Here is a 25320-nt window from a genome sequence, read left to right on the forward strand (position 1 = left end):
GTAGGTGCTGCTCGGGTGGATGAACGAGTGGGATATCGGGCACATCTCCTCAGGCCGGGGCGCGTCCCTTACAGAGTCAGACTTGGTAACGGGGCCGCACACCCACGCTGGACTTCATCTGTCCAATGACTTGTCAAATGACATCCAGTGACCGTGTGGAAATGAGAAAGGCAGAGGGCAGCCGTCCTCTTGTGTTCCTGGTGACAATGAGGGGAAACCATGGTGACCGTCCTGGGTGGGGGCTCCCTCTGACAGGCCCTCAGGTGTGGGGGGCATGGCCCGTGCCCACGGGAGTCTTGTGGGGGCTCCCAAGCCCCTGGGTCCCGCCTGACCCCTCTCCTGCCTCGGAGGCTGGGCTGGGCTGGTCATCCCAGGGACGGTGGTCAGAGCGCTTCTGAGCACTGGGCAGCCCCCACTCCAGCCCCGTGACTTCACCCCTGCCTGCTTCCTTCCCTGGCACCCAGGCTGTCCTCCTCGGTATCCGCTGGAAGTGGGATTAGGTAGTGACCCCAGGGCCAGTGGCGCCAAAGTCAGGACAAGGAAGGGGCTCGAGGTCCATCTGGGCTGGGCGACCGGAGATCAGCTCACGGAAGGGGGGGGTTCCTGGGTCTGGTGAGGGCTGGACCTCGGGGTCTGAGGGGAACGTGCCCGGGGCCCTCGGAGCTGGACACGCACATGAGGGTCGGGATGGGTCTGCTGGGAGGGAAGCCGCCACGGTTAATTGACGTGCAGCCTCACAGATGAGGGAAGTCAGAGGGTGCCATGCCCATCACATGAGCCCCGGGGCTGAAATGTGACGTGGGAGCCACGGGGCTCCGAGGGAGACTCCCCAGGACACTTCCCATTTGAGGCGCCAGCAGGGGTGCGCTGCCTCTCACCAGCCCCAAGCCTGTGTCAGGGCACCAGGCGTGCAGGGGTCCCCCATGCAGGGCCACCAGCTCTGCGGACAGCGGTGGTGTTGGGAAGCCCGGGTTGGGGGAGCCCCTTCCGGATGGGGAGATTAGGGTTTGGGTCTGAACACAGTTCGCACCCCAGAGACCCTGGGCCAGACCCTGTTGCTTTCTGAGCCCGTTGACCCATCTGTGAAATGGGAGCAAGAATTAACCAGCCCAGCCCCCTCCCAGGGACAGGTGGGGTGTGGACCCAGCGGGTGGGGCTCAGGGAAGGCAAAGCGTCACCCCCTCCCTCACTCCCACCATGGGTCGGGGGAGGGGGGCGGACTGAGGGTGCTCCCCTCCCCCAGCCTCCAGAGGTCTGGGGAGAGACCCCTTCTGCAGAGCTGTGCTCAGGAATGTGTAGGTGGAAACCAGCCCTCCCCAGTCCCAGCCAGAGGGCACTGCGTGGGGGGACGGGGTTCCTTTGGGGGGACGGTCACCCTGCTTCAGCCGACGCTGTGACAGGGAGCAGGAAACCAGGAGGGCTCCTTATGGCCTTGGTGCTGGAGGGAAGCAGCTGGGTGACTCCCTGGGCGTCAGAGCGGCAGGGGAAATGCAGATGCACGATTCTGGGGGGGGGCACCCGGCTCTAGAGGAAAGTCAGGGGGGCTGCTGAGGGACAGGGGGGAGGCCAGGAGAGCTTGCTCAGCCAGAACTTAGCGGGGCAGGAGGAACGGAGCCCGAGGCTGTCTGTGTGGTTCCCGCCTCCGGCCTTTGTATACCCCTCCCCTTGGCGAGCACTTCTGCTTTGCCGGGCAGCTCCCGCCTCCTGCTCAGCCAGCCCCGCACCCCTCTCCCGCCCGTCGCTGTGGGGTCCTGTGGGGTCCTGGCCCCTGGCAGCCTGGCTCCCACAACGGCAGATATTGGGAGACGGAACTGAGGCCCAGTTCCGATCGGAATAGCCTCCCCCATCGGGCCACCGACAGTTTCTCTTTCCCTTTCCTTTTAGAGAAGGCAGGTTCCGGGTTGAGTGTGAGCTCGACCGGCTGGCGGGGGTCCTGGGACAGCGGCTGGGGAATGAGGGGTCCTGAAGAGGGACATGGAGCCTCTTCGAGGCTGGGAGCCGCCCCCCTGGAGCCTGACACCCAAGGCTGATGCCCTGAGCCAGGTGAGTCCCCCGAGCCTGCGTGTGCGTCTGCGTGTCTGTGTCCCAGGTGTCCCCAGTCCTGGCCCCTGGGTGTGCTCCTGCCCTCTCTGCGGACCCTGCCCTGGGCCATACCCACTTCCTGTCTCACGTGGGCTTTTGTCTCCCAGCACTGTCCCTCTGGGCTGAGCCAGCCCCTGGCACCCAGTCCCCTGGTCCCACAGTATGGGGGAGCAAATTGACAGGAGGTCATATCCACCAGCAGCTGAAGTGTTCCTCCAGGGGCCAGGAGCCACTTTTGACTCCAAGCCCCCCTCACCCCCAGCCCTTTGAGCCTCGGCTTCTCACCTGTAGGACAGGCTTGTAGTACCTACCATGGGCTGGGCAACACTGGACGGACCGTGAATGCAGCATGATATGAATGACTGTCACATTGGGAAGTAATTTCTAAATTGGAGTTGTGTTTGCCCAACAAATTAAAATTTGTTTTTCAATTTGTCATCAAAAAGTATACTTTGACGGGTGCCTGGCTGGCTCAGTCGTTCAGCGTCTGCCTTCAGCTCGGGTCATGATCTCAGGGTCCTGGGATTGAGCCCCACATCGGACTCCCCGCTCAGCAGGGAGTCTGCTTCTCCCTCTGCCCCTCCTCCCTGCTAATGGGCGCCCTCTCTCTCTCTCTTTCTCTCTCTCTCAACTAAAACCAAAAAAAAAAAAGTATACTTTGGCAGGATGATTTGAGAGTATGTAAATATCCTGTTTCTCTTGAAACTTTCTGGGAAATGGGGAGAAGCGAGGATTGCATGTATGGATGAGCATGTTTGGAGGAGATGCTGTGAGGCTGTATAAACATTCCATTCTTCATTGTTCTTGACTGAACAATGGCATTCGACTGGAAGCAAGAGAATTCTCCTTGCATTCATTCATTCATTCATGCATCCATCATGCATTGACATCATGCATTCATTCATTCATGCATCCATCATGAATTGAAATCATGCATTCATTCATGCGTCCATTGTGCATCAACATCATGGAGGGCTTTATGGTTCCAATTTTACCCACTTAGTTTTAATCTATTACTCTTATATATTCGGGTCTCCAAATTGTCCCAAATTTTTCCAGCCGGAGACCCTTTATACTGGCTTATGGATTTTTTTGACATATCCCTGTCAATCCATAAGCCCTCCCTTAATTTCTGGCCCAACAGGATGTTCCCAGCTATCTGGTTCTTACCCAGCCCCAGCCCCAAGAAACCCAAATTATTTTTACAGAGGATGGATTTATTTCTTTATTTTTTATTTTTATTTTTTAATATGGATTATTTGTTTTTTACCACATTTTGAGACTGCTTTATGTGTTCTGGATACAAATCTTTATTAGATACAGACTTCCAAATATTTTCTCCAAGTCTGTGGCTTATCTGTTTATTCTCTTAACATCTTTCAAAGAAAAGAAGTTTTTAACTTTAATGCGATAAAACTGGTCAATTTTTTCTTATATGGATTGTGCTTTTGATGCCTCATCTGAGAAATCTTTACCTGACTCAAGCTCGCAAAGATTTTCTCCTATGTTTTCTTCATCTAGCTTTGTAGTTTCAGGTTTGTTTTTTGTTTGTTTGTTTTTAATTTTATTTTATTATGTTATGTTAATCACCATACATTACATCATTGGTTTTTGATGCAGTGTTCCATGATTCATTTTTTGCGTATAACACCCAGTGCTCCGTTCAATACGTGCCCTCTTTAATACCCATCACCAGGCTAGCCCATCCCCCACCGCCCCCCTAGAACCCTCAGTTTGTTTCTCAGAGTCTCATGGTTCGTCTCCCCCTCCGATTTCCCCCCCTTCATTTTCCCCTTCCTACTATCTTCTTTTTTTTTTTGAATGGATTTTTTAAATTTAATTTAATTTTATTTAAATTAAATTAATTAAAATATAGTGTATTATTAGTTTCAGAGGTAGAGGTCAGTGATGCATCAGTTGCATACAACACCCAGTGCTCATCACATCGCGTGCCCTCCTTACTGCCCATCACCCGGTTGCCCCATCCCCCCACCCTTCTCCCCTCCAGCAACCCTCAGTTTGTTTCCTAGATTTCAGCATCTCTTACGGTTTGCCTCCCTCTCTATTTTCATCTTATTTTTCCTTCCCTTCTATGTTTATCTGTTTTGTTTCTTAAATTTCACATATGATTGAAATCATATGGTATTTGTCTTTCTGACCGACAATTTTGCTTAGCATAATACCCTCTAGTTCCATTCACATGGTTGCAAATGGCAAGATTTCATTTTTTGGTGGCTGAGTAATATTCCATTGTATATATATACAGCAAATCTTCTTTATCTATTCATCCTTCGGTGGACATCTGGGCTCCTTCCATACTTTGGCTATTGTGGACATTGCTGCTATGAACATTGGGGTGCAGGTGCCCCTTCAAATCACTATGTCTGTATCCTTGGAGTAAATATCCAAGGATATAGGGTAGCTCTATGTTCAACTTCTTTTTTTTTTTTAATGTTTTATTTATTTATTTGACAGAGAGACACAGCGAGAGAGGGAACACAAGCAGGGGGAGTGGGAGAGGGAGAAGCAGACCTCCCCCTGAGCAGGGAGCCCGATGCAGGGCTCGATCCCAGGACCCTGGGATCATGCCCGAGCCGAAGGCAGACGCTTAACGACTGAGCCACCCAGGCGCCCCTATGTTCAACTTCTTGAGGAACCTCCACACTGTTTTCCAGAGTGGTTGCACCAGCTTGCATTCCCACCAACAGTGTAGGAGGGTTCCCCTTTCTCCGCATCCCCGCCAACATCTGTCATTTCCTGACTTGTTAATTTTAGCCATCCTGACTGGTGTGAGGTGGTAACTCATTGTGGTTTTGATTTGGATTTCCCTGATGCCGAGTGATGTTGAGCATTTTCATGTGTCTGTTGGCCATTTGTATGTCTTCTTTAGAGAAATGTCTAAATGTTCATGTCTTCTGCCCATTTCTTGACTGGATTATTTGTTTTTTGGGTGTTGAGTTTGATAAGTTCTTTTTAGATCTTGTATACTAGCCCCTTATCTGATAAAACATTTGCAAAAATCTTCTCCCATTCTGGTGGTTGTCTTTTGGTTTTGTTGACTGTTTCCTTTGCTAGGCAAAAGCTTTTTATCTTGACAAAGTCACAATAGTTCATTTTTTTAAAGACTTCATTTATTTATTAGAGAGCGAGGGAGAGAGAAACAGCATGAGAGGGGAGAGGGTCAGAGGGAGAAGCAGGCTCCCTGCTGAGCCGGGAGCCCGATGTGGGACTCGATCCCAGGACCCCAGGATCATGACCTGAGCCGAAGGCAGTTGCTTAACCAACTGAGCCACCCAGGCGCCCCACAATAGTTCATTTTTGTGTTGTTTCCCTTGCCTTTGGCGATGTTTCTAGCAAGAAGTTGCTGTGGCCGAGGTCGAAGAGGTTGCTGCGGCCGAGGTCGAAGAGGTTGCTGCCTGTGTTCTCCTCTAGGATTTTGATGGATTGCTCTCTCGCATTTAGGTCTTCATCCATTTTGAGTTTATTCTTGTGTGAGGTGTAAGGAAACGGTCTGGTTTCCTTCTTCTGCATGTAGCTGTCCAGTCTTCCCAACACCATTTGTTGAAGAGACTGTCTTTTTTCCATTGGATATTCTTTCCTGCTTTGTCGAAGATGAGTTGACCAGAATTGAGGATCCATTTCTGGGCCCTCTATTCTCTTCCATTGATCTATGTGTCTGTTTTTGTGCCAGTATGGTACAAAATGAATGAATACAGCTTTGTAATATAGCTTGACATCCAGAATTGTGATGCCACCAGCTTTGCTTTTCTTTTTCAACATTCCTTTGGCTATTCAGGGTCTTTTCTGGTTCCATACAAATTTTAGGATTATTTGTTCCATTTCTGTGAAAAAAGTTGATGGTATTTTGATAGAGATTGCATTGAATGTGTACATTGCTTTAGGTAGCATAGAGATTTTAGCAATGTTTGTTCTTGAATCCATGAGCATGGAATGTTTTTCCATTTCTTTGTGTCTTCCTCAATCTCTTTCATAAGTTTTCTGTAGTTTTTATAGTACAGATCCTTTACCTCTTTGGTTAGGTTTACTCCTAGGTATCGTATGGTTTTGGGTGCAGTTGTAAATGGGATCAACTCCTTAATTTCTCTTTCTTCTGTCTCATTGTTAGTGCATAGAAATGCAACTGATTTCTGTGCATTGATTTTATATCCTGCCACTTTGCTGAATTATGTATGAGTTCTAGTAATATGGGGTGGAATCTTTGGGTTTTCCACACAGAGTATCTCGTCATCTGCGAAGGGTGAGAGTTTGACTTCTTTGCCAATCTGGATGCCTTTTATTTATTTTTGTTGTCTGATTGCTGAGGCTAGGACTTCCAGTGCTATGTTGAACAACAGTGGTAAGAGTGGACATTCCTGCCATGTTCCTGACCTTAGGGGAAAAGTTCTCAGTTTTTCCACATTTAGGATGATATTCACTGTGGGCTTTTCATATATGGCTTTTATGATATTGAGGCACATTCCCTCTATCCCTACACTGTGGAGTTTTAATCAAGAAAGGATGTTGTATTTTGTCAAATGCTTTTTCTACATCCATTGAGAGGATCATATGGTTCTTGTCCTTTCTTTTATTAATGTGATGTATCACACTGATTGATTTAAGGATGTTGAACCACCTTTACAGCCCAGGAATAAATCCCACTTGGTCGTGGTGAATAATCCTTTTAATGTACTGTTGGATCCTATTGGCTAGTATCTTGGTGAGAATTTTTGCATCCATGTTCATGAGGGATATTGGTCTGTAATTCTCCTTTTTGATGGGGTCTTCGTCTGGTTTGGGGATCAAGGTAATGCTGGCCTCATAGAATAAGTTTGGATGTTTTCCTTCCATTTCTATTTTTTGAAACGGCTTCAGAAGAATAGGTATGAATTCTTCTTTAAATGTTTGGTAGAATTCCCTGGGAAGCCATCCAGCCCTGGACTCTTGTTTGTTGGGAGATTTTTGATTACTTCTTCAATTTCCTTGCTCGTTATAGGTCTGTTCAAGTTTACTATTTCTTCTTATTTCAGTTTTGGTAATTTAGGTTTCTATGAATGCATCCATTTCTTCCAGATTGCCTAATTTGTTGACATACAGTTGCTCATAATATATTCTTATAATTGTGTGTATTTCTTCGATATTAGTTGTCATCTCTCCTCTTTCATACATGATTTCATTTAGGTCATTTCTCTTTTCTTTTTGATAAGTCTGGCTAGAGGTTTATCAGTCTTATTAATTCTTTCAAAGAACCAGCTCCTCATTTCGTTGATCTGCTCTGTTCTTTTGTTTCTATTTCATTGATTTCTTCTCTAATCTTTATTAATTCTCTTCTCCTGCTGGATTTAAGCTTTATCTGCTGTTCCTTCTCCAGCTCCTTTAGGGGTAGGGTTAGGCTGTGTACTTGAGACTTTTCTTGTTTCTTGAGAAAGGCTTGTATTGCCATATACTTTCCTCTTGGGACCACCTTTGCTGCATCCCAAAGATTTTGAAAAGCTGTGTTTTCACTTTCATTTATTTCCATAAAATTTTTAAATTCTTCTTTAATTTCCTGGTTGACCCATTCATTCTTTAGTAGGATGCTCTTTAGCCTCCATGTATTTGAGTTCTTTCCAAATTTCCTCTTGTGATTGAGCTCCAGTTTCAAAGCATTGTGGTCCAAAAATATGCAGGGAATGATCCTAGTCTTTTGGTACCGGTTGAGACTTGATTTGTAACCCAGTATGTGATCTGTTCTGGAGAATGTTCCAACTGCACTCGAGAAGAATGTGTAGTCTGTTGCTTTAGGGTGAAATGTCTGAATATATCTGTGAAGTCCATCTGGGCCAGTGTGTCATTCAAAGCCCTTGTTTCCTTGTTGATCTTCTGCTTTGATGATCTGTCTGTTGCTGTGAGTGGGGTGTTATGTCCCCTACTATTATTGTATTATTATCAATGTGTTGATTTAATTTTGTTATTAATTGGCTTATATAATTGACTGCTTCCATGTTAGAGGCATAGATATTTACAATCGTTAGATCTTCTTGTTGGATAGACCCTTTAAGTATGATATAGTGTCCTTCTTCATCTCTTACTACAGTCTTTGGTTTAAAATCTAACTTGTCTGATATAAGGATTGCCACCCCAGCTTTCTTTTGATGTCTGTTAGCATGATAAGTGTTTCTCTCCCCACTCACTTTCAGTCTGGAGGTGTCTTTGGGTCTAAAATGAGTGTCTTGTAGACAGCAAATCGATGCGTCTTGCTTTTTTTTAATCCAATTTGATACCCTATGTCTTTTGATTGGATCATTTAGCCCATTTACATTCAGAGTAACTATTGAATGAGATGAATTTAGTGCCATTGTATTACCTGTAAAGTCACTATTTCTGTATATTGTTTCTGTTCCTTTCTGCGCTGTTACTTTCAGGCTCTCTCTTCACTTAGAGGATCCTCTCTTATATTTCTTGCAGGGCTGGTTTAGTGATCACAAATTCTTTTAGTTTCTCTTTGTCCTGGAAGCTCTTTATCTCTCCTTCTATTCTGAAAGACAGCCTTTCTGGTTAAAGTATTCTTGGCTGCGAATTTTTCTCGTTTAGTGCCTTGAATATATCATGCCAGTCCTTTCTGGCCTGCCAGGTCTCTGTGGATAGGTCTGCTGCTAACCCTATGTTTCTAACCATGTAGGTTAAGGACCTCTTGTCCAGAGCGGCTTTCAGGATTTTCTCTTTATCTCTGAAATTTGCAAGCTTCACTATTATATGTCGAAGTGTTGACCTATTTTTATTGATTTTGAGGGGGATTCTCTATGCCTACTGGACTTGAATGCCTGTTTCCTTCCCCAGATTAGGGAAGTTCTCAGCTATAATTTGCTCCAATATACCTTCTGCCCACCCCCTTTCCTCTTCCTCTGGGACCCCAGTGATTCTAATATTGTTCCACTTCATGGTATCACCGATCTCTCGAATCCTGCCCTCATGCTCCGGTACTTGTTTATCTCTCTTTTTCTCAGTTTCTTTATTCTCCAACATTTTGTCTTCTATATCACTGACCCTCTCTTCTGCCTCATTTATCTTAGCAGTTAGAGCCTCCATTTTTTATTGCATCTCAATAATAGCCCTTTTGATTTCAACTTGGTTAGATTTTAGTTCTTTTATTTCTCCAGTAAGGGATTCTCTAGTGCCTTCTATGCTTTTTTCAAGCCCAGCTAGTATCTTTATAATCATCATTCTGAACTCCAGTTCCAACATCTTACTAAAGTCCATGTTGATTAGGTCCTTGGCAGTCGGTACTGCCTCTTGTTCTTTTTTGGGGTGAGTTCTTCCATCTTGTCATTATGTCTTGCAAAAAGTGGTCGCTTTTTTATTTGTAGAATTGCAGCAATTCTTTTATTAGATCTCCAGTTCAGTTTGCAAGTGTTCAGAACGATTTGATAGCTATCTAGCTGAATTCCAGGGACCAGATGAAATTAGGGTCCCCGGATCCTCCACCATCTTACCTTTAGAACCCAACATGAGTGGGGATGCTATTTGTCACTGCAGCATCATTGTTTCCAGGATTTCACAGGGAATGATTTAGAAAGTGTGCACCCATGCCTCTCTACACTCATGTGTACCACACACGCAGATGCATTGAGAGACACGTAAACACAAGTTCACACCGAGAGCTCCAGTTCCAGACAAACCACAGTGTGCATCCCCCTCTGTTCCTGACAGGAGCCCAGCTTCCTTTGTCCAGAACTTATTTGCTCACTGGCTCAGTCCTAGAAGACACAGACCCTTGTCTCGGGATTGCTGCCATTGTGAGAATCCTGCCAACTAACGAGTTTAGTGTTTGCTTGCAATTATTTTTTTCTTTAGTCCAAAAACCATTCTCCAAAGTTGCAAAAATACCATTCTCCAAAGTAGGTTAGTTTTTCTTGGTGGTTGTTTTATTCATTTGAAATATAATTTTGTTCATTATTTTTCAGTTGTTTTACAACTTTGCATTCAACCCTTGTTGATTCAATCTATTAACGTTAAAAAATAAAACTGCCAGTTATTTTACCAGAAAAAAATGGGTTTATTTGGGAATAGAAATCCGAGAGTTGCAATCCGCGACCAGCGAGCTACAGCAAAACTCTGCAAGTGAAGGCGCCTCGGTGGCTCAGATGGTTAAGCGTCTGCCTTCGGCTCGGGTCATGATCCCAAGGGTCCTGGGATCGAGTCCTGCGTCCGGCTCCCTGCCCGGCGGGGAGTCTGCTTCTCCCTCTCCCTCTGCCTCTCCCCCTGCTTGTTCTCTCTCTGTCTCTCTCGCAAATGAATAAATAAAATCTTAAAAGAAAAAACTCTGCAAGTGCATAGGGCGCCTGGGTGGCTCAGTCGTTACACGTCAGCCTTCGGCTCAGGTCATGGTCCCAGGGTCCTGGGATCCAGTCCCACATCGGGCTCCCTGCTCGGCGGGAAGCCTGCTTCTCCCTCTCCCACTCCCCCTGCTTGTGTTCCCTCTCTCACTGTGTCTCTCTCTGTCAAATAAATAAAATCTTTAAAAAAAAAAACTAAAAAAACAAAGCAAAACAAAACTCTGCAAGTGCAGAGAGCAAAGCAGAGACCAAAGCAGAGGGTGTTCCTTCCTACAGGAAAGCGGAAGCTGGGAGAGGCTCTCATAAACAAAACCTCCGGGGCAAAGAAACAGTCTGAAACGTAGTGAATTTTCATTGGCTGGGCTGTGATTATTTCTCATTGGCTGGGCTGGGACTGTCTCTCATTGGCTGGGCTGTTGCTGGGTAGGAGGAAGCTTTCCTTGCTCGCGCTGGGGTAGCGAAATACTAGCCTCCACCTGCAAGGTCTGCCTTTCGTTGTAGGGTCTGCAGTTGACCACCGGTGTGGCCCCTCCCTGCCCCACCGGGCCTGTCGGCTAAGGGCAGACCTGGGCAGGATGGTGACAGGGCTGGCTGCGAGCACCACCTGCTTCCCGGATGCAGTCCCCAGCTGCTCCTGCAGGCGCAGGAGCCTCCTGGGGTCGCTCCTCCCCTCCCACCCCCCCCGCGCCCCCTGGGTCAAGAAGAGTTCTAGGATGTTACCACGACGGCACCTAGCCACCGTCTGCCACAGCAGGACCTGGAGTTCTGAAGGATGCGTGAGGACGGCCTAGGTGCCGGGTAAGACCTCATCAGCGGCCAGGACGCCCGCCAGGACCAGACTACTCTCCTCCCTCCCAGCCTGTTGGCCCCAGGAGCCGCAGTACCAGCTCAGCAGGACTCTTGCTGTGTTGCTGGAGGAAGCCCCCTCCCCCTCCCCTGGGCCCCAGGAGCCCTACCCCTCAGAACCCAGAGCTGCCGGATGAGAGCACATTCCTCAAGGGCATGGGGCTCAGTGTACCCCCAGCACTGGAAGGGAGGGGCTCAGGACTCAGCCAGGGACTGAGGGAGCAGGGAGGCACACTCCAGCAACCCTGGTCTCAGTTTCCCCACAGTTGGGACCCACAGGGCGGCGGTGCCAGGGTCGGGGATCCTGCAAGGAGATGCCTGTCTTGATTCCCGCCCACACGAGCTCGGCTGCAGAGAAAGGACCCACCGGGCTGGCAGGGCGCCCCAAGCTCTGGCCTCCTCTGGCCGGAGGGAAGGGTGCTGGGAGCAGAAAGAGCTACTTGCTGATGCACTCAGGATCACCGGCCTGGGTGGCCCTACTTCACTCCCTCAAAACCATGGACCAGGGAAGGGCTGGAGGGGGTGGGGTGGAAGCAGAAATAGACTCGTGAGGTGGTCACGAGGAGGAAGGGTGGGGTTTGCCGAGGGGCAGCAGGCTCAGGCCTGCGGGGTGGGCAGCCACTGAGGGCTCGGGGCTCCGAGGGCGGCAGGAGAAGGGAGGACGCCGGGAAAGGCTTGCAAAGGCTGGGAGGTGGGCCTGGCAGGCTCAGGGTGGGCTGTGGGTTGAGTGCCTTGGGGCAGGGGGCAGCCTGCCCCACCCTATCCCATGACTTCCCTCCAGAAACCTCCAACCGGTTCACTCCCGGATTGGCGAAGAGGGGCCACGTCTCAGGAACGCAAAATAAATACATCGATAAAGAGCCCGCGGATGCCGCTGTCAGGGATGTGTGTCGTGGGCAGTGTGCACACAGTGGGTTCGCGCTGATGCTGAGGACCCAGCCCCCTCGGTCCCCGACCCCCTGTCGCCTCCCCCCTCCTCCCCCCATATTCCTGAGCTCCTGGCAGAGGCTCTGGGCTGGTCTCTGGAGTCCTTTGGGCATTCCTCCGTGGCCGTGTTAAAACCCTTGGATCTGTGTTTCTCAAAAAAAGGCGCCTGGTAGAATGGGGGCAGGAAATATGCAGAAGGACTCAAAAGGGCTAAAATGTGGTGAGGGCTCGGAGCCAAGTCACTGCATGTGCTGTTTGTAAAAATGCGTTTGGGGGGATGTCACATGTTGAATTCTGTGGTGCTTTCAAAGGTTAGGAAATGCCTGTGATGTGACTAGCGCCTCACTAGCACCTTCTGGGCTGGAATTTAAGTGTCCTTCTTGGTGAGCCTGGCCGTCAGCCTGCACCGGTGAGCCCAAGGGCACCCGCGCCAGGCACGCTGGTCCAGGTGCCCCAAGACATCGCGGTGGTCCTCACTGCCCAACCTCACGCTGTTTAGACACTGGGATGAGGTGTTGTGGTGGCCGCAGTGGCTGTGGGCAGGCAGGACAGTGACGTATGTGGACTTGGTCATGACCCTCAGGTGGGACCCTCTGGGGGCGCTTTGGGCAGATGCGCTTTGGGCTGATGGGTGATGGTTAGAGCGGCCGCATCTAACACTGGGAATGTTGTTTGAAGGGAGGTTGCACTGGGAGCCTGTCCTGTACGTGACCCCTTCCTGAGGCCCTGGCCGGGGACAAGCTGCTCCTGTGAACAGCTCGGTGGTTTTGATGGAGAACATCTTAGAAGCCAGCGTGTGGGCCTGCTGTGCTCATTGTCACTGGGATGTGACTGGGTTGAGGATTCTCAGGGACAGAGTAGGAACTGTGGCTCAGAAACGAGTTGAAGGGCGTCTTGTAAGACAAATCTGGGACCGTGTGAGCGCCCAGAATTATGACAGTAACGTATTAGAACGCACTGTTGAAATAGGAAGCATGAGGCACCGCGTGACGGGCCTAAAGGGCACAGGGAAGCTCTGTCCACGGATGCTGACTCGCCGGCACGCGGAGGAGGGGGGTCACACCACCATCTGGAAACCCTCAAAACTCGCTGTTCAGGCAACACTCATCAGTGGGTGGAAGTTTCAGGAGAAACAGGATATTCACATACTCTCAAAGCATCTGTAAAGTATACTTTTTAATGGCAAATTAAAAAACAATTTTGATTTGTTGAGCAAACCAGTCCCATTTAGAAATCATTCCTATTGGTCATTCATATCATGGCGCATTTGTGGTCCGTCCCATGTCATCTCAGCCATGAGGTAGGTGCTAGCAGGCCCATCCTACAGATGGGCAAGCTGAGGCTCAGAGGGCTAGGGGGTGGGCAGGGCTTGGAGCCAAGAGAGGCTTGTGACCATGTCCTCAGGAGGACAGCATAGAGGTGAGTGGAGGGCTCTGGGCCCCTAATGAAATGGACAGGAGATGTGCGGGGTCCCCAGGACCCCTGAGCAGTGGCCGGTCTTCCTGTGCTGGGTAGAGTGTGAAGCGAGCCCAGAGACAGTCCACATTCTGCCCATGGGGGCCTGGCAGCTTCTAGCAGGCACAGCCCAAGACGGCTCAGGCACTTGCCTCTTGGAGCCATCGATCCGTGAGTGGGTCATTCCCTCCTGGGGGACACGGACGCTGTCTCCTCCATAGCCACTGTGGTGACATCCGGTGGGGCCGGCGGGACCTGGATGGACAGACCCAGCATCCCCTTCTGTGATGGGACTAGCGCCTCACTAGCGCCTTCGGGGCTGGAATTTAAGTGTCTTTCTTGGTGAGCCTGGCCGCCCTGTGTCCAGCGGGGGGCCTTGTAGTGCTCAGGGTCATTGGGTTTCTAAGGGGAGGACTGGGGCCTCCCTTCCCAAGTTGGCCTGGCCTTACACTAAGGACTCAGGGCCCTCCGAGAACTGGGACCCCCACCCACCCAACAGCATCACCTCCAGTGGGTCGGGGGCGGGTGGGAACGGTCAGTGATACCTGGTGAAATAATCTCGCCTTGGTGGATCCCCCTGCAAAACAGAGACACTGTCACAGTGACGGGGGCTGGAGGGACCCGAGCTCCGGCTTCTCCCGCTATGGCTCTCCCTGAGAGAAGGACCCCCTGGGGGACAGGCCAAACCCATGTAGACAAGACTCCTTGCTGGACTTGCCCAGCAGAGGGCCCAGGACATGGGCCAACATGGGGCACCTCCTGCCTGAGTCCCCAGCTGCCAAAGCCTGTCCCTAACTCACTCCAGTGATGGTCATCCAGGGAAAGGGAGTGAGCACTTCACAGAGGAGGGTCCCCCACCCCTCAGGGAGCAGGTACCCCAGAATCGCTCAGAGCCTGGGACCCTGAGACCTGCCTGCAGCCTGGGGGCCCCGGTGTGAGGACCCAGGACACGTTAGCTGACAGTAGCCCGAGAAGGTGGGCGACCGTCCCCATCTGGACTTCTTTGCTGAGTGCCTGCTCCCTGACGGGCATGCCCGGGGCTCCCCAAGGGCCAGAGCTGGGTCTACAGGGTTGGGGCCTGGCCCAGATGTGGAGCCCACAGCAGGCGGGTCAGTGGGCAGGGGCGGAATGGATGAATGCTATGTGGCCTCGTGGGGGCACTCGGCCTCGCCCGCGGAGGCCTACTGCTGCCCCTCCAACCGCCCCCCCGTGCTCCCCCACCTGTCTGCAGCCTGCCCGGTGCTTCTCTGCCCCTGAGGGCAGACGGGGACTGGGGGTCCGTGGTGGGGGGTGAGCATGGGGGCGGCAGGGGGCTCCCGGAGCAGGGGGCCCTGTCCTCCCGGCCCTCCGCCCCCAGAGAGCCCATGACATCAGGACTCCCACTCAGTGGGAAGCTCACATCCCCAGGCCGGCACAGACCCCCTGAGAGGAGCCAAGGAGTCCCGGAGACGCTCGTGCCGGCCGCCTCCCCCGCCACTGAGAGGGAGAGAGCGGGGAGACACCATTGCTGGGCCCCAAGCCCTGATGGGACCCAGCACCGTGCTCACCAGGCGACCGTCGGTTTTTCATCCTCACCCCGAGGACTGTGAGGACACAGAGCCCCACTAAGATGAGACTGCTCACAAAAGCATAAAGGCCCCAGGACGAACACGTGACATCTGAGCTGCTGGTCCCAGGGTCAGCTTGTGTCTCGAAAGGGCCGCTACACCTAGGAGAGAGAGCAGCCGGGAGGGTCCGGGGCAGCTCGGGCGCGGGGCCCGGCGCTCAGAGCCGGGAGGGCCCGGGGCACAGCCCGCTCCGGTGGCTCCGGGTGGGAGCTCGGGTCTGGCCTCCTTTCAGGCCTCACCACTACAGGCAGACGGAGGGAGGGAAGGAAGAGGTGGGTAAACAGGGATGCCCAGGGAGAGGGGCGGGGACGGGGTCCGAGGAGACAGGGCACAGAGAGCCCTGGTCAGGGGGGCGCAACCTCAGAGCCAGTGTGGCAGACAGAGGAGAGGGACAACAGGCAGGATGTCGGCCACATCTAGTCACCCCAGGCTCTCCCCAGGACCCGGGGATGGGCATTCAGGGGGTTCTGTCACAGGAAGAACAAGGTCCTCACTTTGAGAACCTCCCTGACAGCCTTCCCCTGACTCCAGAGTCACTGGGAGCCCCCCACAGCCCTGGCATCTGGGGACACCCCAGAACCACAGGGGCCCCAGGAATCGGGGCATCAGCTCCCTCCAGATCTGCCCCAGGAGAGAAGATCCATCCTTGGCCTCCAGGAAGCTCGCAGCAGCTACCGTGATAGGGGGTGTGAGCCACGGGGTCCACCAGCTTCTCTCCTGGAGGCCGGCACATGATGGGGAGCAGCAGAGGGGGATCCCTGGAGTTTCCACTGGAGGAGGGCCCTTATCTGCCAGGGGAGCATGGAGGAGCCCCTCCTGGGGACATGGGGCTGAAACCACCCCAGGATCACCTACGTGCTCCAGGGCTGGCACTCCTCCAGGGTCCCACTGGCTGAGAAGGTCCCGGGAGGGCAGTCTTCACACACCCTGTCGTGCCACTTGGTGCCTAAGAAATGAGAGGGCTGGGCAGAGGGGAGCAGGGGCCCAGGCCAGGAGAGAAGCTGGGTCTGGGGTCTGTCTCTTCAGGGGGTGCCACTCAGCTCTGCCGCTGAGCAGAGACCAGGGAGTCGGGGCGCCCAGGGTCTGCAGCTCACCTCTGGCCTGCACCCTCTGGCCAGGTCTGCAGAGTGTGTGCGGACGGCACTCGGCACAGTCGTCCCCATTCTCACTGACGCAGAAGTGGTCCTGGTCACAGACGCACACAGTGTTCTCTCTTCGGGAGCACTCCTGCCTGATCACCAGGCCCATGGCTGGGACCCAAGAGAAGGAGCTGAGAGCAGCCGTACGGGCTCCTATGGCCAGTGCTGAGCGCCCCGTCCCAGGAGGAGACCAAGCAGAGGCCTGGACAGCAGCCGCAGGCCTCTGGGCTCCTGCCGGGGGCCTGGGGACAGGTTAGTGACCGGCCCCCCAGCCCAGCTTTGCAGCCTGGTGTGTGTGTCTGGGTCCAGCTGTGCTCCTGCCCGAGGACCGGGCCAAGTGTATGCCCTGCCCAGCCTGACCCGGGCCTGTTCCTGCTGGGCACAGGGTGTGTCCCTTGGGGCTCTGAGGGACCTGAGCCGCAGCACCAGGGGCTGGAAAAGGAGCAGGGGCCAGCTGTCAGGAGGGTGGTGGAAGGGTGTCCTCAGGAGAGGAGCCGACTGATGGGGAAACAGCCTTGTACCCGCGGGGCCCACACAGGAAGCGAGAACCACAGTCAACCATGGGGCAGTCCCTGAAGGCAGGTCCCAGCCCTAGGCCACCCACACCTGAAGCTGCCCCACCTCGGGCAGGGTCCCATGCTGCAAGCAGGCTAGGCAGAGGGCAGCGACGGAACGAGCTGGCAGTGGCGGCGGGGTCGTGCTGGGCCTGGGCTCACCCCCGAGCCCCTGCTGAGGGACAGGCTCGTCTGCCATCTGTACCTCAACCTCAGCCCGATAAAACAGGTGCTTTCTTCAGGGCATCGAGGATCTGTGGGTGAGCCCGAGGCTCCAAGCCCTCACCCCCACCTGGCTGGACCCAAAAGCACTGCAGCCTTCTCCTGGGTCCTGCCTTTCCTCCTGGGGTCCCTCCACCCCAGACCACCTGGCAGGAAGAAGGCGAGGGTCCGAGTGCTGGGCCATGAGTAGGGGCCCTCAGGGGTGTGGTGTGGGGGCTGCAGTCCTGAGACCCTGCACACTGTGGGCGGACAAGGTCCAGTCCCCCAGGCCCAGCAGGCGGGGCAAGGCACAGCCGGTCCTGGCCCCGTGGGTGCACCGCTGCAGCAGGACGTGGGCCCCGAGGGGGGTGGCGGCTACGGCCACAGGGCCCTTACCTGGGTCGCACACGCGGCACTGCAGACACTCGCTCAGGCCATTTAGGTGGGCTGTGTAGGTCCCGGGGTCACAGGGAACACACAGCGTGCCAGTCAGCTCCCCACAGGCCTCCTTCACCCGGTAACTTGTGCCCAGAGCGGCTGTGTCACTTGGGCCTGGGGAGAGCCCTGTGGGCGCTCACCCGACCTGCTGCCTGGAAGCCCCCAGCAGGCAGGACACCCCCCCCCGACACTGAAAGGCACCTGAGCTGTGCTCCACACGGCACATCTTGTCCTGCTGCCTCTCACCAGGGAGCCAGCTCTGGCAGGGGGCCGGGGGGAGTGGGAATGTCCCGGTGCATGTGGGCATGACTGTGCCCCATGCCGGCTCTGGGCCCCAGCTTCTGGCCATAAATGGGCCGGCTGGGTCCCCAGACCACATCCCTGTGCACTGCAGCTGAGAGGGTCTTGGGAGGAAGAGTCAAAGCTGGGGGTGGGGGGAGGCACTCAGCCCTCCCCTGTTTGTGCCCCTGCCCCCGGGGGGTTCAGATGGCCCCAGGGAGTGGAGCATGAGCTGAGGTATTGGCCCCAGGCAGGGAAGGGGTGGGTCCCCCCAGAGATGCACGTACCTGGGCTGCACTTGGGACAGCATTCGGACCCTACTGGGTACTCTTCCTCTTTGCACGGGGCCATGGCCAGGGCACAGGGGAGGGACCCCAGGAGGAGCAGGTACAGGGCCTGCAGGAGACAGGATCCGCATGGAGGAGAGCAGTTGCCAGGGCGGCCCCTGGGGCCTCAGGCTCACCCTCTGTGAAATGGGGCAGCAACAGCCCTTGGGGAACCACAGGGTCAGAGCAGGGATGGCTGGAGGAGTCACCGGCCCAGCAGGGGACACAGGTGGCTCTGGGCCTGGGGGTGAGGGGGGCTATCCGGGGAACCTGGTTCCAGTGTGGGAGCAGCCGGCCCAGCAGGGTCATGGAACCGCCCTCTGTGCACAAGTAAGGAGTTATCTTATCAACTATCAGCCAGGCTGCAGGCGGAGGGTGGAGGAGATGGGTGGGGTTCCCTGACCGCCTGCTTTCCAAGAGCAGCCTCCTGCCGTGTGGGGCTGTCCTGCGGGCCCTGAAAAGGGTGGCAAGGGAAGGGTGTCCACAGAGGAGAGGAGCATTTCCCCGGCTGGTGGGTATGACTTCCTGGCACTCTACTCCCCCACCCTCGGGGACCAGGGGACTGGGTGCCAGGGGCTGGCTCAGCCCAGAGGGACAGTGCTGGGAGACAAAAGCCCACGTGAGACAGGAAGTGGGTATGGCCCAGGGCAGGGTCCGCAGAGAGGGCAGGAGCACACCCAGGGGCCAGGACTGGGGACACCTGGGACACAGACACGCAGACGCACACGCAGGCTCGGGGGACTCACCTGGCTCAGGGCATCAGCCTTGGGTGTCAGGCTCCAGGGGGGCGGCTCCCAGCCTCGAAGAGGCTCCATGTCCCTCTTCAGGACCCCTCATTCCCCAGCCGCTGTCCCAGGACCCCCGCCAGCCGGTCGAGCTCACACTCAACCCGGAACCTGCCTTCTCTAAAAGGAAAGGGAAAGAGAAACTGTCGGTGGCCCGATGGGGGAGGCTATTCCGATCGGAACTGGGCCTCAGTTCCGTCTCCCAATATCTGCCGTTGTGGGAGCCAGGCTGCCAGGGGCCAGGACCCCACAGGACCCCACAGCGACGGGCGGGAGAGGGGTGCGGGGCTGGCTGAGCAGGAGGCGGGAGCTGCCCGGCAAAGCAGAAGTGCTCGCCAAGGGGAGGGGTATACAAAGGCCGGAGGCGGGAACCACACAGACAGCCTCGGGCTCCGTTCCTCCTGCCCCGCTAAGTTCTGGCTGAGCAAGCTCTCCTGGCCTCCCCCCTGTCCCTCAGCAGCCCCCCTGACTTTCCTCTAGAGCCGGGTGCCCCCCCCCAGAATCGTGCATCTGCATTTCCCCTGCCGCTCTGACGCCCAGGGAGTCACCCAGCTGCTTCCCTCCAGCACCAAGGCCATAAGGAGCCCTCCTGGTTTCCTGCTCCCTGTCACAGCGTCGGCTGAAGCAGGGTGACCGTCCCCCCAAAGGAACCCCGTCCCCCCACGCAGTGCCCTCTGGCTGGGACTGGGGAGGGCTGGTTTCCACCTACACATTCCTGAGCACAGCTCTGCAGAAGGGGTCTCTCCCCAGACCTCTGGAGGCTGGGGGAGGGGAGCACCCTCAGTCCGCCCCCCTCCCCCGACCCATGGTGGGAGTGAGGGAGGGGGTGACGCTTTGCCTTCCCTGAGCCCCACCCGCTGGGTCCACACCCCACCTGTCCCTGGGAGGGGGCTGGGCTGGTTAATTCTTGCTCCCATTTCACAGATGGGTCAACGGGCTCAGAAAGCAACAGGGTCTGGCCCAGGGTCTCTGGGGTGCGAACTGTGTTCAGACCCAAACCCTAATCTCCCCATCCGGAAGGGGCTCCCCCAACCCGGGCTTCCCAACACCACCGCTGTCCGCAGAGCTGGTGGCCCTGCATGGGGGACCCCTGCACGCCTGGTGCCCTGACACAGGCTTGGGGCTGGTGAGAGGCAGCGCACCCCTGCTGGCGCCTCAAATGGGAAGTGTCCTGGGGAGTCTCCCTCGGAGCCCCGTGGCTCCCACGTCACATTTCAGCCCCGGGGCTCATGTGATGGGCATGGCACCCTCTGACTTCCCTCATCTGTGAGGCTGCACGTCAATTAACCGTGGCGGCTTCCCTCCCAGCAGACCCATCCCGACCCTCATGTGCGTGTCCAGCTCCGAGGGCCCCGGGCACGTTCCCCTCAGACCCCGAGGTCCAGCCCTCACCAGACCCAGGAACCCCCCCCTTCCGTGAGCTGATCTCCGGTCGCCCAGCCCAGATGGACCTCGAGCCCCTTCCTTGTCCTGACTTTGGCGCCACTGGCCCTGGGGTCACTACCTAATCCCACTTCCAGCGGATACCGAGGAGGACAGCCTGGGTGCCAGGGAAGGAAGCAGGCAGGGGTGAAGTCACGGGGCTGGAGTGGGGGCTGCCCAGTGCTCAGAAGCGCTCTGACCACCGTCCCTGGGATGACCAGCCCAGCCCAGCCTCCGAGGCAGGAGAGGGGTCAGGCGGGACCCAGGGGCTTGGGAGCCCCCACAAGACTCCCGTGGGCACGGGCCATGCCCCCCACACCTGAGGGCCTGTCAGAGGGAGCCCCCACCCAGGACGGTCACCATGGTTTCCCCTCATTGTCACCAGGAACACAAGAGGACGGCTGCCCTCTGCCTTTCTCATTTCCACACGGTCACTGGATGTCATTTGACAAGTCATTGGACAGATGAAGTCCAGCGTGGGTGTGCGGCCCCGTTACCAAGTCTGACTCTGTAAGGGACGCGCCCCGGCCTGAGGAGATGTGCCCGATATCCCACTCGTTCATCCACCCGAGCAGCACCTACGGGGCAGCTTCGTGTCCCGTGCGTGGCCGCTGGCTAATGTCGCCTGCAGGTTCTGCCGGGACCCTTCCTGGAGACCTTCCCTCTGCCGCATGGTCTGGGCCCAGCGAGGCTGGGGCGCAAGGGGGTGTGCAGGAGAGTCAAGACGCCCGTCCTGGGGGCACTGGGTTGAACTAGCTGAGCAGGGCGACCCTCGCAGATGGTCTGGACCCGCCCCTCCTTGCTCAAAGAGGCCAGGGGGCGTGCCTGATGCTCTTGGGGCCTGCCGGCTCTTGCCCCGCCAGCCGAGGCCGACCCCATGCCCGCTGGGAGGGAAGAGGCCTCGTGAGCACCTCCGGTCCTCCTGAGCAATGAGCAGCGTCCCGGAGCGAGGCGTGCAGGGGGACGCAGTCCTGTGGGACTCTGACCTGGGACTCGGCCTGTGGGTGAGACCCCACCTCTGCAATGCGCGTGCTGATGCCCACCCACTCGGAGAGGCTGGCGCTCGGGGGGGGGGGCGGGGGGGGCGGGGGGGCGGGCCCAGGGGCGGGGGCTGCTCTCTCCTCTCATCACCCAGTCCAAGCCCCAGGCCCCGCTCCCAGGCCTCGGTCGCCTTTGTAAAGTAAGTCACCGAGGGCATCAGTGGGCCCGCTGCTTTCTCACTGTCCCCCAGCTGCCCGGCCACCTTGCGGCTCTGCGGGGCTGGGCCTGGGGTGGCCGACGGGTTTCCTCCTTTGCCTGCAGCTTGCTTTAGGCTCCAGCAGCAGGAGCACTGGAGGGAGATGCTAAGGACGCAGGAGAGGAGTCCTTGACCTCGCGCTCCTCCTTCTGGGGGTGTCCCGGAAATGGGCTGCCTCCCTCGTGGGGGCCTAGCCCCCTCCTCACAGGACCAGCCCTGGCCTCTGGGGGGTGCACTCCTGGGTCCTGGAGCTGCGGGTGGTCCCAGATTCCTCCCTCCCTGGTGGGCTGTGTGGACTCCTTCCTCTTTCTGCTCTTCCTGCCTTCAATACCTGGACATGAGTGCCGTCTGACCCCTGTGCGGAACCTGCCGCTCCGGCCACCCCAGGGCGACCATCGTCCCCCAGGTCTAGCAGCCTGGTCCCATGGACAACAGGGCCCCGAGGCAGGATGGGATCAGGCCGGACCCAGGGGCATGGGAGCCCCCATGAGACCCCCAGCAGTACTGGCTCTGTCCCCACACCGGCAGCCTGCGTTAGATGGTTCCCGCACCCTGCTGCCTATGTGTGCTTATATCCTCCTGCCTAAGGGGGGTGTCCAATGAAGGGGAAGGGCCGCCCTCTCTGCACCCTCCACTCAGCCCTCACCTGCATTGGGAAGTATTCTAGGATGTTCTAGGAACGCCAGCAGCACACATGTGTCTCAGAGCACACTCAGGAACCCAAGGCAGGGTGTGGGGGTGCCAACACCCCTCTGCCTCCTGCCACACCCGCACTGACTCCCCAACTCCTGCCATGCTCCTCCTGATGGAGGTGGCGAAGGGTCCCACTGGCCAGGACTGGCCAGCAGCCACCTCACGGTCACTCCCTAATTCCATTTCCCAGGGACCCTGGACAGGAGATCCCGGGCACCAGGGGAAGTGACAGTGCAAGAATACCTGATTCATCACTGAGGAGGTGACCCAGAAGGAGGAGGCCGGCGACAGGGCCCTCCACCCCCCCAGGTGTCCCCCTCGCTGCCTGTCACCTGCTGGGTGTGGCCCTCCCCTTCCTCACGCTGGGCCCCCAGAAATCAGCATGTCTGAGGCTCCCTGGTGGGTGAAGTGAGCCCACACCCTGGGGCCTCTGCTCCCACAGGCCCATGTGACCTCGGCCCTGGGACGCCCCTCTGGGACTCTCCTGACTCAGCCCGAGTCGTACCCAGAGACCCACAGGGCTCAAGCTGGGTGCCTTACCCTGAGGATCCCACTGCCTCCCTGAGACCTCCCGGTCAAGACAGTGCACGGGGACTCTGCGAATCCCCCAGTCACATTTCCCCTTTCTTCTTGAGACAGATTTCCAGGGTCTTGAGGGGTAGGAGAGAGATGGAGGTGGCTTGAGCCGGACCTCGGAGAGCGGGAGCAGGGTCATCCCGAGACCCCGCCGCCGGGGCACGCCCTCCTCTCCTCGGCATTCGGGCTAGCCTCAGCCCCCCCTGCTCTGTGTGAGCTCCAGGCTGGACAGTGGGTTCAGAGGCAAAGCGGCCTGTCCTCGCCCTCGTGGGGCTCCAGGTCTAAGGAGGGAGCCACATCTAAAAGCCAGAGATCAGTCATGTGGTGGGCACCTGCTTAGTGAGGGAGGCAGGTGCCAGGTGGGACGAAGGATGCGGCGGAGCCCTGGGAGGGGGACCGGGTGGGGAAGGGTGTCTCTGAGAAAGAGCGTAGGTTGAGCGATGCGGACGGGCAGTGCCTGGCGTCCATTCTTGGTGAGGCGGGGGGCCGGCACAGCGGCCGAGGCCTGCTCCTGCAGGGCGACCGTGCCGTCTTCAGGCTGGTGCGGAGGGTGGACTGGACAGACAGGGGGCTGATGAGCAGGCTCCAGAGGCAGGCCAGGTGGGAGGCATGAGAGGCAGGGGGCAGGCTGCAGAGGGGGAGGGTGGGGCTCTAGAGGGGACACGGGTGATGCTCGGAGGTGGGAAGCCTGCAGAAGGCAGTTCCTACTGTCACCAAGGAGGGGAGGGTGGGCAGAGCGGACCCCACTGCATGGCCTCATGCCCGTGGCAGAGGGGAAGGATGCACGGCTGAGGGTCAGAGGAGGGCCAGAGGGTGTGCGGGGAGCCTGGGGGCTCCCCAGAGGTTGAGGGGCCGGCTCCTGGGAGCAGAACTGGGGGATGGTCTCCCCCAAGCTCCAGACCAGGGCATCAGTCGCTGACCCCCATCTCCCAGGCATCCCAAATCCTGGTGCGTCCCAGTCCCTCACCAGCTCCTCCCCAGCGATGGGAAGAGCCTGCTCCTCCCACCCAAGACCGGAGCCTGGAGGCCAGAGTGCTCCCCCCCGTGCTGCTCCCCCCTCCGTGCTGCTTCCCCCCTGGTGCTGCTCCCCCACCCCGCGTGCTGCTTCCCCCCCCGTGTGCTGCCCCCCACTTCGGGCCAACCCCTTCCGGGCTTGGGGAGAAGGCTCAGGAACATTCCACACCACCCTCAGCCCTCTCTCCACTGCCAGGCAGCAGCTGGGGTACATTTCCAGCTACAAATCAAGCCACGTCTGCCCCTCCCCACTCTCTGGGGCCTCGTGCCTCTGGCTGGGTGGGGGCGGGGGGGGGCGCTTACACAACACACATCTGTTTCTCCCGGTTCCGGAACTGGAAGTCTGAGATCACGGGGCCTCTCTCCTTGGATCACAGACACTGCCACCGTGCGTGTCCCCCACAGCCTTCCTCTGTGTACACACAGGAAGAGAGGTCTCAGCTGTCTCCTCCTCTGGTTTGTTTTTGAGCTGGCTCCACGCCCAGCCTGTAGCCAGGGCAGGTCTTGAACCGAAGACCCGAGATGAGATCAAGGGTTGGACACTTAGCTGACTGAGCCGCCCAGGCCACCCTCCTCCTCCTCTTCGGGGCAGCAGCCCTGTGGGATCAGGGCCCCCGTATGATGTCGTGTGGCCCTATCTACCTCCTAGAAGCCCTGTCTCCAGGTGCAGCCACATCAGGAGTCAGAACTTGCACGCGTGAATCTGGGGGCACACGATCCAGGGCGACCTCCCACCAGAAGGTGAGCTCCTGAGGACCAGGAGCTCCATCCCTTGTCACTGCTGTGTCCCCAGCGGCAGGCACACAGCGCAGGCCCCCTGGGACACATGAGGTGGAGGAAGCCTCGCATCGTGGAGAACTGGGGCTTGGGGTTCTCTGGGTGAACCCAGTGACGTCACAGCGTGTCAGCTTCGACAAGGGCGCACCAGGTGTGCACTCAGCCAAAACAGAACCACATCAGGCCCCCCAGCCATCAGCTAACCCTGTGGCTTGTCACACGGCCTCTGCCTCACTCTGTTCCGCTTATGACATGGGCAAGGAGTGTTAGTATCAGTTTGTCGGACACGTAGGTCGTCGGGGCCGGGGTCCCCAGCAAGAAAACAGGACGCCGGGACAGCCGAGACAAAACCTTACGAGCATCCCGTTTACAGCTTAGACAAGACCACGGCAGCTTCCTGTCCAGCAGCCTCTGCAGGAGCGACATTTACAACACATCACGAAACAAAACTACTGACCATGAAACCTCGGTCGCTGTCACAGGTTGGGGCAGGTAGTCTCCCAGAGGTCAGCCCCCACGAGACCAGCAACACATGCACGATAACCTCATAGGTGGAGGGCGTGATCCAACCCTGACTGGCACACCTTAGCGGCCAGTCCTCAGGGGACCACTCTCAGGATGCTCAAGAGAGTTTCTCAAAAGAGCTTATA

At 56.5% G+C, this 25320-nt stretch overlaps 1 protein-coding gene and 1 long non-coding RNA gene across 6 annotated transcripts; one reads left to right on the forward strand and one right to left on the reverse strand.

Annotated features, from left to right (window-relative positions):
* The first annotated feature begins 1571 nt into the window (after positions 1 to 1571).
* Positions 1572 to 21433, forward strand: LOC148164573 (uncharacterized). 2 transcript variants are annotated; one of them, XR_015768027.1, is made up of 3 exons: positions 1572 to 2043; positions 10896 to 18677; positions 20759 to 21433. It is a non-coding gene; the product is annotated as an uncharacterized LOC148164573 (long non-coding RNA). The 2 variants fall into 2 exon arrangements; XR_015768028.1 differs by lacking the exon at positions 20759 to 21433 and having other exon boundaries at positions 10896 to 19273.
* On the reverse strand, positions 13327 to 24307 carry TNFRSF14 (TNF receptor superfamily member 14). 4 transcript variants are annotated; one of them, XM_028108205.2, is made up of 9 exons: positions 24197 to 24307; positions 18913 to 19071; positions 18128 to 18236; positions 17520 to 17675; positions 16324 to 16479; positions 16085 to 16175; positions 15170 to 15330; positions 14168 to 14199; positions 13327 to 13877 (listed from the first exon to the last, which is right to left on the reverse strand). In XM_028108205.2, the coding sequence occupies exons 2-9, from the start codon at positions 18979 to 18981 to the stop codon at positions 13803 to 13805; spliced, it is 849 nt and encodes a 282-aa protein (XP_027964006.1). In that variant the 5' UTR covers positions 18982 to 19071; positions 24197 to 24307; the 3' UTR covers positions 13327 to 13802. The 4 variants fall into 4 exon arrangements, with proteins under 4 accessions (XP_027964006.1, XP_027964005.1, XP_027964008.1 ...); XM_028108204.2 differs by lacking the exon at positions 24197 to 24307 and having other exon boundaries at positions 18913 to 19284; XM_028108207.2 differs by lacking the exon at positions 24197 to 24307 and having other exon boundaries at positions 17520 to 17570; positions 18913 to 19283.
* Between the last annotated feature and the right edge of the window lie 1013 nt (positions 24308 to 25320).

The sequence above is a fragment of the Eumetopias jubatus genome, unplaced genomic scaffold (genome assembly GCF_037043125.1).
Source record: "Eumetopias jubatus isolate StellerSeaLion01/CBP00866 unplaced genomic scaffold, mEumJub1_p1.0 scaffold_4, whole genome shotgun sequence".
Lineage (NCBI taxonomy): Eukaryota > Metazoa > Chordata > Mammalia > Carnivora > Otariidae > Eumetopias > Eumetopias jubatus.

Coding starts and splice junctions, on each gene's coding strand:
- TNFRSF14 (XM_028108205.2), bottom strand. CDS start 18,981: ATGGAGCCTCTTCGAGGCTGGGAGCCGCCCCCCTGGAGCCTGACACCC. Junction 18,237..18,912: donor AGGCTGATGCCCTGAGCCAG/GTGAGTCCCCCG, acceptor TGTCTCCTGCAG/GCCCTGTACCTGCTCCTCCT. Junction 14,200..15,169: donor GAAAAACCGACGGTCGCCTG/GTGAGCACGGTG, acceptor TCTGTTTTGCAG/GGGGATCCACCAAGGCGAGA.